At 43.2% G+C, this 13,317-nt stretch overlaps 1 protein-coding gene across 1 annotated transcript in view; it reads left to right on the top strand.

The window, feature by feature from the left end:
• Positions 1-13,317, top strand: part of LOC146193960 (cell adhesion molecule Dscam1-like) — a 570,478-nt gene that overhangs the window by 387,548 nt on the left and 169,613 nt on the right. Inside the window, exons 6-8 of the mRNA XM_084600659.1 lie at positions 3,247-3,516; positions 9,276-9,683; positions 11,031-11,189. Coding sequence (XP_084456785.1) covers positions 3,247-3,516; positions 9,276-9,683; positions 11,031-11,189 — 837 coding nt within the window. The remainder of the gene's footprint in view (positions 1-3,246; positions 3,517-9,275; positions 9,684-11,030; positions 11,190-13,317) is intronic.

Below are 13,317 nucleotides of genomic sequence, written 5' to 3'. Positions count from 1 at the left end.
TGTGTATAAGCTAAGAACAAAACATTGTGTCCCTAAACGAGGGATACACTAACAGACATGTCAAAGCGACGTTAACCCAATTTCTCTCGATTTGAGTGTCCCTTATATAAGTAATGCCAACGTCATTTGATATATTTTACTTGTATTTATTCCAAAACGTCACTAGTATTATAGTCCGAATGAAGACCGCTACTGTTTCTAAGGGGTTATTATCTCTATGTAAAATTCCTGTAAAGGACAAGAGGCGCAAAGCAGGTGTCACTCGTCACCAGTGAAGGATAGAAAAAAAAACTGAATTCCACTCATCGTTTGGCCAGCCTGTACCCGCCCAAAGTCAAGATTTGAATAATTATGCAAATTTTATGACTTCATTGCCGCATATTCAGTAACAGTTACTTTCTATACCTCTCTTCTTCACCCTCTTAGATTTAGGGATGTATGGCGGTTTTTTTATTTTTTTATTTTTTTTTTTATTGTCCACGCTGCTTTTCAGATAAAACCGCATTCGCTTGGGACAGATAAGTGATAGCGAAAACATAGCCACTTATTACGTTTCACAGCGACTGTTCTGCGCTGCGACAGAAAGATATAAAACAAAGGCATTATATGAATTTTACGGAGCTTTTACATACTGTTGCCCCTAATGAGAAACTTTCGAAAATGGTACCGCCTACAGCAAGAGTCAGCTACAATATCTGTTCAAGTGATATTGCTATCGCACGTGCTTAAGATAAGTGTTTCAGACGTCCAACGCCAGATCCAAGAGGAGGCACATGCTGCAAATCTATAAAAATCTGTTCCACTAAGCTCACATTATTGCGATACGTTTTGCATAAGAATATGAGTTCACCCTTTGTTTTTTATTTTTTTTTTTTTGGGGGGGGGGCTGGTAATTACATTATGATTACGTGATGATTACGTGGTGTGTACCATGTATACAATAACAATGTGTCCATAGCACAAAACGTCTCTTTTACGCATCTAACGAAGAGTTGCGGACTTCTCATGTATCCTCAAGGCCTCCTCCCCTCGTAGATTTCGCCTTTCTGTCCCCAGTTCTCTTTCCTGCAAAGAGTAGCCTGTCAGCAATTTCTAAAGGCAGACTAAATTCTCTGCTTTTTATTAAATAGTTCTCTCTCTCTCTCTCTCTCTCTCTCTCTCTCTCTCTCTTCGTGGCCTGTTCCAGTGTTCACATCCTGGGAAACTAAGACAAGTAAATCAATTACAGACTCCAACCACACTACTTTATCTAAACTTATTTATTGTTGCGACGTGTTTTCCTTCTCTTGTTTGTATAGGACTCTGGGAACATACTCTCGATACTGCTAATATATTACTGACGGCTTCATTTCTGTTTTTGTTACCCAATTTGAAAGAGTAGATTGCTTTCATCCATCATATAAAACTTTAGCAGTAGTGAGGCTGATACCGACACGATAAATTTTAACTATCTTAGTATTTTGTTTTGCCTTGCGGCATAAATAAAAATGTCGGACTGCTTCAAAAGATTAGAACTAACATCGGGGCAGAAGTAATCAATATAGTAAAAGTAACTCTGTACTCTTTCGACATGCTGACCATATATTTCTTTGTCTGTTCTAACGGCCGCGAATAACATGCAAGAAACGAAAGCAATTTTAATCCTAAATAGGATAATTTTTTGCGCATTTTCCTAAAATTCCTAAAATTTCTTGAGGCAGGTTCTTCAAAAAAAAAAGGGCGTTAAGAATACCTTCTTTTTTTCTCTCTCTTTCAATAATTTTGAAGGCATGTGAATGTAAGCAAAAAATAAATACGAGGAAAATGTTTGCCTCAAGGCGGCTCACCTCTTCAAACAAGAAAACAAAAAAAGCACAAGGAAAGGAGAAAGTACGATAAGCCAGCGGACACGGAGTGTTCTTTGTTTCAGGAGAATGAAAATTTATTAAAATATGAAAATATGTATATATATATATATATATATATATATATATATATATATATATATATATATATATGTGTGTGTGTGTGTGAAGGAAAGAAGCCAACAGTCGGCGAGACCAAGGAAAAACGTTGGGGATGGTACTTTGTCTTTTCTTTTTTTTAATGTTTACTTATATATATATATAGCACGTGCTTTTTAGAGTCTTTAGAAAGCTAGAGTAGGATAAAAAATGCGTCTGACTGAGGTAGGACAGCACTTCGGAATTTTTGAGCTTGACGCAGCATGAGTTCCAGCGCATTCGAGAGGTTGTTCGCGCTTTATGACCATTCATGACCAGGTCAATTCTCGCATGCTGCATCAACAATAATCGTGTTCGCTTATTTCACGAATTCTGAAATTTCAGAAGCTATCCTGCTACGCATGGCAGTTGTGAACAAATTTGATTACACAATGTTTCAAGATTTGCTGAATTCCGAAAACTCTCGTGCTCACAGACAAGGCGATACTCGTTTTCATTGATGCTAAGGCAGCTTTGTCCAAAAAGTGCTACGGCAAAAGTAAGTTTCCTTTCACGAGGCGAAGTCGAAGACCATTTGAGAAATATTTGAATCTGGAAAAAAGTGGACCACAACAGAAGAGAAACTGGTTTTATTATTAATGGGTGAGCAGTGCTGCTCCTGATCAAGTCCGAACCTGACGCATGTGTGACGGATTCCCAAATCCATATGGCACAACTCCAGTCCACACGAGCAATAAAAAAGAGTGACACAAGAGTAATATTCCTTCTCGCACGCAAACATCCTTGCAACACTGCGCCAACACTGTCATCGTTTTTCATTCACTTTTTTTTTTGCGAACTTGCTATGGTAATAAATATTTTTTTTATTCATTCATGCACGCCCTGCGGGGGAAAGTACACAAAACAATACAGATGATATAGGGCAGCGTCATCCACACGGTTAATCGACACGAGGCCAAGAATCGTAAAACATGCCAGAGCAGCCAACACAACACTAAAGTGTAACTAATCGGAATTTCCTCCTAGTTAATGTTGCCGGCTGTGTCCACTCGTTCTCTCTCGAGACCATTTTTACCATGGTCTCGGAGTGCGCTTTAAGATCCCAGATGTGGTCGAAATAAATCCTCTACTACAGCTCCTCTTCCTTTTTTTCATGTATGATTCCTCTCTCACCCCTCTTTCATCCCTTCACCAGAGACGCCAATGCGGTGCATATCTAGAATGATGTTATTACTGCGCCTTTGCTTCACTCAAAAAAATTCGTTCATCGGCCCGATTTAAGAGGCATCCGTTCTCGGCGCAGTGCCTCTGAAGGTGACCGTCAGCCCGAGCAGCGTGCTGACCCGCGAGGGCCGAAACGTGGTCTTCAACTGCTCGGTGCGCGGATTTCCTGTTGCGGCGGTCACGTGGCTGCGCAACCAGCAACCCGTCATTCCGGGAGGCCGCGTGCGGGTCGTCGACCAGACCGAGCTGCACGTGAACGCCGTGCAGCGATCCGACCGGGGAATGTACCAGTGCGTCGCCTACGGACACGAAAGCTCGGCTCAGGGAGCCGCCCAGCTCGCCCTCGAAGGTACGCTATGCTTACATCCGTGCCAATTGGTGCGTCCCTAAATATCTGCTGAAATTTCGTATGTTCAAGACTTGTTTCCCTTTCCTTTCTTCGAACAGAAGGGTGGTCACAAAAAGAATCGTCGGAGACAGCCACTTTCGACGAAGAAATCCGCAGAATGCGGTGGGCTACCTCACAGTTCCGAGTAAAGCGCAACCATAACATACATATCGGCCACTGTGGCTCCATGTTTAATGGCTGTGTGGGCTTGGCTCAATTTCTGCGTTGGCACAAATTTAAATATGTTCCTTTTGAAAAAATTAAGCATAAGAGCAATGAAAATATGCTACGGGTGCTGCGCTATACATCCTCCATGTCTTTTAGTGACACATGGGATAAACGTATGCGGCATCACTTCTACAAGTCGTTTGTAAACATGAGTGATTACTTACACTGCTGGGTCAACGCAGCATCGGTATATTCACTGCCGCTATTTGTCGTCTTTAGTCTTCTACATGGCTTACAAATGGTAATATATTCAACGCTCAAAACAAAGCTGATTGGCTGTAAGTATAAATCGTTCCGTCGGTTGCAGCCAGGAGACATTGTCGTACAGCTTCATGACCACGATGCGATCCCAGCAATTCGCTGCCAAATTCCGACAGATTAACAAAACTAGCCCGCTCCGATTTATGCTTACAGAGCTGAACAAACCAAAAGCTAAATGCTAAAAAACTTAACAATGTAAATTTAGTGCGCCATGCGCATGTGTTGTTAAACAAATTGAGACACATTTATGGAGCTGACTTCGAATTACTTGCATTCCATTGCATTGGTTGGTCCACTCGCACTCTTAGTGTCTCACTTCTCATGATTTATAAGGAAGAGCCTCACTGCATTACATGGAGATCAAGTTCAGTGCGCAGTGGTTACATGTAGATCGCATCGCAGCATAGAGCTGATCTCTAATAATGAACGCAAGCGATTCGCCTCGTGGTCTTTCTCCTGACCTACGATAATAGACATAAGCCAATATTTGCTGCTCTTTAAGCTCGATTAATACAGAAGCAGAAGCCTGTCGACCACTTAGAGGGAAACCTAAGTCACTTTGCACCTGTATTCTCTTTATTACATATACATTGTGCACACAATTCATCTCTGATAACGGCTCGGCTCCCTTTTCTTCGGTTACCCAGCTAGCAAAGCTCACACAGAATGCGAGCGTCATGGTTTTCAGGCCTCCAGCTACTTTTCCTATATTTGTTTTATCGTGTCATCCGGATGCAGAGATCAACCAATCTCAATGTCTGTGGCTCGTTCATTGTGTAAAGCAATGCAACTGCACACGGAGCATATTCATCACTTTCAACAACTTTGATGCATTGAACTAGTCGAAACCGCTAAGTTTCTTTAGGTTATTATGAAAACCCCCAATTTGTGTAAAGGTGCGCATATTTTTCTGACTCGGAAAACCAATTCAATGCTACTTTTTTTTTTTTCGCAACTTGAAAGTGCATTCCACTCGCTCACAAGAAGGTCATTCATAACAGAAAAACCAAATTAAGTATCTTACTTATGGGCAGCAAGGTTTATTAGGGCTCCCTTTAAAACATTTCTATATTGTTTCAATCCATGCACATCCCGCGGGAGAATACTTATTATGCTGTAGTTTACAGCAGCCTTCTGGAGGCATCGGAAGCAGTTCGAGAAGTAACTGCCAGAATTTAAAATATGAAATCAATGCGCTGTCTACCACGTAAAAGCTGTAAGGATACCCTTATTACTTCACAACTGCAGATCAGCATAGCGAAAAAATTGTGTTGTGAATTCAAACAAGGAGAACGTAGCCCATACCGTTGTTGTGGTTACAGAACACTTGGAGCGTTTATTGGCAGAAAATAATGTCCGTATAGACCACATCTCAAGAATCAGCTATCTGCCATATACATTTTTAACTCTATTGCGGTATCGCTGTAAATAGGTTTGGTGTGCTGTGATGTATGCTGCTTTTGATATTTATGTGCACTTATTTTCTTGTACGCTGTTAGCGTTATATTGCAGTTATCACATTCTCTTTCTTTTTATACGTTATCACATGTTATCACATTCTCTTTCTGTTATCACATGTTATCACATTCTGTTAGAATGTGATAACAGAAAGAGAATGTTGTTATGTTAGAATGTTAGAAAGAGAATGTTAGAAAGAGAATGTTATCACATTCTCTTTCTTTTTTCTTTTATATTTCACTTAAGCCTGATGTCCGCGAGCACGTTGCTGTCGATACATACCTGGCCATTGGATGCTATTTCAAGCTGTATTATACAACTCTTGCCCAGTGTCTCCTCATCCCACTTTAAAGTTTATAAAAGAAGCAAACTTTCACTTTCAAGTTAAAAACAAAATCCCATCATCGCTCCCTGAGTACGGCTTTTAGCTAAGCTTTCTGTCTTAATTCAATCAAATATTTCTTGTATCTAATAAACTTCACGATGGCCGAAACTTCCGCCTACCAGACTTCAAGAAGCCTCTTGTTATGCATGCAACTTAAGAAACTCAAAAGCACGCAACTGTTTTGTTCTTAGTGGTAGTAAGCGGAAGCGCCACATAGGTTTTAACAAAAGCTGAAGTAACTGTAAGCGTCGACTAGAGCTGGAAAGACATGGTAGGAGCTTCGTTAAAACTTCAAGTTGGGCTAGTTAGTAATTTCTTATTGTGATCATTTTGTAGCTAAAAACACAGACACAAAGAACACGAAACATAAGGGACACCCGCTAGACTGCAGTCTGGCGGGTGTCCCTTGTGTTTCGTGTTCTTTGTGTCTGTGTTTTTACCGCTACAAAATGATTCCAACATGGTAGGAGAAACGTTCGTGTGGCAAGAATGTGGGCGAGTAGTCATACATTTGTTGTCCTAGCACAAGGGATAAATGGGAGGAGCCCAGCTACAATGAAGACAAAAAACGCCTAACACGGCGCCTTATAAGAGAATGTCAGGCAGAGGCCCGTACAAGGCAAGAACCTCGCATCGCAATCAAATCTTACAAACTAAGAGGATCAAGGATCACCGAAACGGCATCATGTGAGAACAAAGTCCGGAAGAAAAACTCTTTTGGAAAACTGCTGCGGACTGGCTTAAAAGCGTGTCTATAACACGAATGGCTTTGGAGCTTTTTTTTTTTTTTTTAAGAAGATTTTTTCAGCTCCTTGGGCGAGTAGCTTTCATCTCGGTCCTGTAATTTTCAGTCCCGCGTTACTAAGTCGGCATGCACCTTATTTCTCGCGCCAGTTACATGGTGCACCGTGTCGGTATATCGCAACGCGGTCGACAGACCACATTTGGAGTCGCATCAACTCGCCGGTAGGAGCTAGGCGACGGCGTTGGCCATTCAAAAGCCCCACTAAAGCCGTCCGGTATGAGCCTTAAGGCAAAGCCCTTACCTTCACGCGTATAAACTAGATGGGCAAGAAAGGCAAAAAAAGCGTGGAAACGATTATCGAGCGCTGCAGCGAATGCGGGGACGCATGCGCAGCAATGCGCTACGACACCAGGCTGCACATTCCAGCAGGGCTTTGGGTAGAGCGCTAAATCACGACGCCTTCGTTCTGCCGGGGAGCCAGCGGTGTGCGCGTGCAAAGCAGTCTATAGCAGTGGTCGTTTTTCAACTACTCGTAGCCCTTCTTGTTTCTTTTCGCTCTTTCTTTTTTGTTTTGTTACAAGCGTCAACGGTTTCTTTTCTCCAAGAGGAAGCATTTTCACGCTTTTTCTAGCTCGCTTCCCACATCACCTCAAGTCCTTTATACTTTTTTCCCTGTCTTTCTGACTGCTTTTTCTTTTTTTACAAATAGCAGACGCCTGAGGTGAGCGCCGCTCTTTATCCCTAAATCTACTTTAAGGAAGCCGTCATTTGCATTGTTGTCACGGCGACGAGGAGCACAAGGGGGGAGTAGATCGGCTGCAAGTGGCGCCAGCGTCCTCCGCTCAGCAACGCACGTCCCTACACAAGGCAGACACGACGTGGAAAACAAGCATTCCTCCACTAAAAAGAGAAAAATAAACTGCAGTAGCTTGAAACGCACCCTAAAATCTATCACACGCAATGTTAAGGTCTTGGAGCGTCTGAAGCCGCGCCGGGGACGCGGAAATCGAGAAAACAAAATTTCTCACTAAAGTAGAGCATTTATTTCAGGCAAAGCTGTTATTTCCTTGACTGCTTTCTCATAGCCCTGTTGCCTGATGAATGTTTTCCCAAGTACGGTATGGGGATAAGAGCGCCTCCCGATGGGAAGCAAGGTTTGGAAAAACGGGCAGGAAGAGGCGTCTTTGTTCTGCTTTGGGGAGATGCCTGTAGGCGAAGCTTTGCATAGCTCCCAATTCGCTGCTGTGAGCTGGCTTCCTAAGCGACGTGCGATGTCGGGCCTTATGGTGAACTTCCCATCCTTTGTATCCTTTTTGTATCTTGTATCACTATAGATCATTCCAAAGACCTTGCAAACAAGGCTTCGAGAAAACGAGGTGCGATGAGCCGCCTTTCGGTGACAGAAATGGCTGTGGCCTATGAAGGAATAACGAGAAGAGAAGAAAAAGCCTTAGGGGGGGTTATCTTTTTCTGTCCTTGAACGACGCGAAAGAATTGCTGACAAAAGGAGTTATAACGTAAACGTCTTACTATCAATGCGGTCTCAAAACACAAAGTTGGCTTGGAGATACAGATAACGATTATGCTTTTCCAGGAAGTCAGAAAGAAAATGTACACGACAGTGAAAGGATAATAGTGAGTGAGCGAGAAGAAAAAAAGACACTATTACACACACACAAGTACAACTACCTTTTACACACTACCAATTCGTGTGGCGTGTGTATTTCACTTTTATTTGGGGGAAGGGGGGGGGGGGGAGTCTTTGCTTAAAACTATGATTGTGGCTTGCTGTCGCTTTCAACTTGAATGAAAAGTTTGTCATAGCGTATCTTATTTCAGTCACCCTAGTATTTAGCAAATCCCAGGAAGAGCCAGATCTATTTGCCTGAGTGAAAAAAAAAAAAAAAAAAAAAAGCTTCTCAGAGCTAAAAAACATTTCGGAGGCTATTTACAAACGATGCAGCTTCCTGTTGTGCACTGCCATTATATTCGGAGCAGAAATCTTTCCGAACAGTTCTTTTTCATTCTCGCTCTCTCTTTCAATCTTATCATCGTGCAATTAGCGCGATTCTAGGCGCAGCAGCGGTGACTGTCCTGTTTTATTCCGAGGAGAAAAAAAAACAGGAACTGAAACGACAGTATAAGTCACCGCGGCTACTTTTTCCACCAGCGTGAAAAATAGACGCCGGGTTAATGGCATGGCTTCAGGACCACCCAAGTTGGAAGTAGCAACTGAAGCAACCCAAGTGTAATCCCATGAATAGCAAAGGGAACTACGAGGCCGAAATGGCAATCGCAACGAGAAACAAACGACGCACTTCTCACCTCGTTCTCCGAACTGTGCCCAGAGAACCGTGGCGTCTAGATAACGCTGGCACTAACAAGGATGCGAAAAGGGATCAGGCAGTGAAAGCAGTACCCCGCTCACCCTTTCTCTCGCTCCCTCCATCCTTTTCCTAAACCTCCTGGTCGGAAAATAAGGTGTAGGTGGATAGGGACGAGTGAAAGTGTGTTTTGGGGCGCGTGGGCGTTTGTACATGCTTGCCCGCGTGTGGGGAGAGGGCGAGAGGAATGATGACGCGGAAAGAGGCAAGGCTTTCTCATTTCCGACGGCGACCGGCCTCGCTTCCGGCGCGTCTGCAGAGAACCCGCCCGACTTCCTGGAGGCCTTCCAGGACCAGCTGCTCAAACCTGGCTCGGCCGTGTCCCTCAAGTGCTCCGTGACGGGCAACCCGCTGCCGCAGATCTCGTGGTTCCGCTACGGGCGCCTTCTGGCCGACCGGGCGGGTCTGCGCATCGGTGACTTCGTGGACGCCTCGGGCGTGGTCACGAGCTTTGTCAACGTGAGCGCCGTGGCCACTGAGCACGGCGGTGTGTACACATGCCGCGCCGAGAACGAACTCGCCTCGGCCGAGCACACGGCGCGCCTCCAGGTGTACGGGCCGCCCTTCGTGCACCGCATGGACAACGTCACGCATGTCAGCGGTGCCGATGTGCGGCTCCAGTGCGCCGCCTCCGGTTACCCCGTCTCTTTGGTGGCCTGGAAGAAAGGTGCGCGCTCTGATTCCTGCAATGGCCTTTGCGAGGGAAATGCAACAGGGTTACATTGTTGACACGGCACGCTGGTGAAACTGCAGTAAGATATAGTAAAAAGTAAGCTGATGTGTTTGAAAACCGCGCACACCTACTTCTTCTCAATAAGAGGCTAATATCACACTGGTTGCAGGATTCTTATTTATTTTGTTTCTTCTTTGTTTTTAAATATAACTCTTCAACAATGCTTTTGGTCGCTTGTCCGGTAGCTTTAGAACTATGCTCTAAACAGTCACAGAAGATGAAACACGTCAGTAAACTTGGCAGATCGGAATCGTAGCTTTATTACCTTTCCGTGCTTGGCGTACCTATAAGTTTATCAGTTGCCTTCTCCGCACTGATTGAAAAGGTTAAGCCCAGGCTTAGAAAGCTCTCGCTGCCATTACGTTTGCCTCTATGACTTTCATGCTTATCTACAAAACGTAATTTAAGCACCGTTTGTGTCACAATCATTCATTTTCTCTGCAATACGCACAAGATGCAGCGTCCGAATGATGGTTAATCCGAACATGTGCTGTACGCAGCTTTCTGACCCCCTTAGCGTACTTTTCCTTCTGGCAGGATGGAAAAAAGAAAGAGATGCGATCGAAATATCAAACCACAACGTGTCCGCAGCACGTTTTCAAATTTAACTGGCCCTTGAAGCGAAAACTGTGCTTGCCTAGCAAATGGCAAACAGTGGCCGTCACAGCATCGCGATTTCATTAACTCTCAAACCCAGCTCATCTCGAGTGAAAACTGAGAGCACTGAGCAAGACTTGATACAAGCGCAAAAACTTACGAAGGCCAAAATTTATTTCTGCGATGCCTGATTGAAAAACCAATTATGAGCGAAAATCGTAAAGGCCAAATTGCCATCCTCTAAACGCCAGGCGGAAGAACTGCATTCCGCCTTCCTTGACTTTTTCTTGTATGAGCTCAATATTTACTGACCCCTTTTACGCGGCGAAATAGGTTGTCAAAATAAAATTAAAAGCAGAAAGAACCGCGTTATTGAATACAGACGTCTCTCGGTTGAAATCACGCGTCTGTACCCGCAAGCATGCAAGGTGTCCTTGCTGTCGACAAAACATGCAAATATAAAGCAGCACATATAATAACGACTGCTCCACAAAACTGTTCACTTTTTTGCTCGTCTGACTTCGACACACAACTGCTGATAAAATGCTATGAGGCTGCATTATATGCATTGCGGAGCATTGTTGCCTGGTACTGTGCTCGAAATCGCTATTATTCGTTTGATGCTTTGTAACTTCGGCTAAGAGCACATCGCACTGAGGGCTCCTTCGCTTGCACGACTCGCAGACAATGAGAAGCTGCGTCCGTCGTCCAGAGTGGTAGCCAGCGACAACGGGACTCTACACATTGTACACGTCACCCAGAGCGACCAGGGGTGGTACGAGTGCGCCGTTAGCAACAGGAGGGGGAACACGGCCGTCGGCTCCATGCACCTGAGAGTGATAGGTGAGTTGAACGCCTCCGCATCCAGTGTGCTTCTTTAGATGTTCCTTTTTCTTGTTGCACAGGGCGTACGCAAACCATTGCTGTGTCCAGCTCCCTTTTTTTTTTTTTTTTTTCAAGCTTGGATGTGTTTAACCCTTCGTAATGTTCTGAGTAGGTCACTTTGGTGCAGCAAAAAAGAAGAAAGAGCTCGACCGCCGCAGGCGCAAGATTAAGAGCGTTGGCTTGAGTTTTATCGAATTTAATGTCTTTGGCTTTGGAGAATCATGAAATCAAATCAATTTGGAGAATAACGACGTCACACATGGTGCACCAGGGGGCAGACTCCATTGTGTGGGTGGTCCCGTGGTCGCCAAGAAATTTTTTGCAGTGCTGTAGCTATTATCGCGTGACTTGGCCGCCATCTTGATCTGAGAGCGGCGGAGAAACGGACGAGAATCCGGCGAATGTAAGTAGCGAGAGCTAACGCTCTTAAAAATCGAACTTCACAAAGACGTATCAGTGGCACTTCAGAGCGCTCACAGAAAACCACATCAGATATGACTTGGGCGATTTCGATGCCACCGAGTACTTCAAGCCGTCTCGCTGCTGTAACCTCGATGCAGCCATTGAATATCTCTTCTATAAGTGAGTATCTCTGATGGCCGAGCAGACGAAAACGAGTAGGAAAGCTCGCATGTGAGCTGCGGCCCCCTTGCGAGACAAGCCTACAAAAAAGCTTTGTAGATATGCACCCTGAACTCATTTTTAGCGAAAAGCGCGCATTGATATAACGATTACCGTACCTGTACCACTAATCTCTGTGACATGTAACATTGAAGAAGTATGAATATCTGAGATCCTCTTAGAAAACAATGCTTCCAATATATTATAATTCAGCAGATTAGCTAGTGGCTATTATGGTGGCCCATAGGAATGCGAACTTATCGAAGCACTGAAAACTTGTATTAACGAAGAGGACGCGGCGGCAACGCTGAAATGTTCACTCTCTCTCTCTTTCTCTATCTATCTATCTATCTATCTATCTATCTATCTATCTATCTATCTATCTATCTATCTATCTATCTATCTATCTATCTATCTATCTATCTATCTATCTATCTATCTATCTATCTATCTATCTATCTATCTATCTATCTATCTATCTATCTATCTATCTATCTATCTATCTATCTATCTATCTATCTATCTATCTATCTATCTATCTATCTATCTATCTATCTATCTATCTATCTATCTATCTATCTATCTATCTATCTATCTATCTATCTATCTATCTATCTATCTATCTATCTATCTATCTATCTATCTATCTATCTATCTATCTATCTATCTATCTATCTATCTATCTATCTATCTATCTATCTATCTATCTATCTATCTATCTATCTATCTATCTATCTATCTATCTATCTATCTATCTATCTATCTATCTATCTATCTATCTATCTATCTATCTATCTATCTCACGATAGGATAACTAATGCAGCTTTTGCAACGTTTCCATTTCCTGTATTGGACTGGAAATAAAGTCTCAATTCAATTAGCAAGAACTTCCCCTCCGCATGTAGTCGTTTACCCTGCAGGCTTCTATGTGAACGCCGACATGCGGACACTTAATAAGTTGACCGCGGTTAAGAGTTGGTTGCGTCAGCTTCTGTTCAGAGGTAGATTTAAAATTTCGCCTCGATCTGTTCTCGATAACCTGCCATCAAGAACGTTATTCTTTATGTAAATATATTGCGCCTTTTCGAAGTTAAAATAGTAGGCGAAATTTCCATGCAACGCTCTAAGAAAAGTATAGTTACAAATATTCCAGCTGGCGCCAGAGCGTAAAACAATTCACACTAATTTTGTTTATTATGTGAAGAGTTGACTGAACTTGACTCATTTTGAAATGTTGTTTCTTTCCCCCCAAAAAAAAACAAAAAAAAAAGACATTTTTGAGTATTGAGTTTCAGCCTTTCACCCGTTTTTACTAAAATATTGTCATTGATATTATGCTTTTTTCAGTGTAGGAGCTGCATTATGTATACGTTTATATATCCCAAACGCTTAGTGTGATTCCTCCTAGAAATTAGTCCCAAAACAGCGTTTTGCAGGAATTGCTGTTCACTATTTTTCTCTGCGT

This window comes from Amblyomma maculatum, chromosome 4 (genome assembly GCF_055883805.1).
Source record: "Amblyomma maculatum isolate TAMU_Amacu chromosome 4, ASM5588380v1, whole genome shotgun sequence".
In the NCBI taxonomy this organism is placed as follows: Eukaryota; Metazoa; Arthropoda; class Arachnida; order Ixodida; family Ixodidae; genus Amblyomma; species Amblyomma maculatum.
This window is presented reverse-complemented; position numbering and strand designations above follow the sequence as displayed.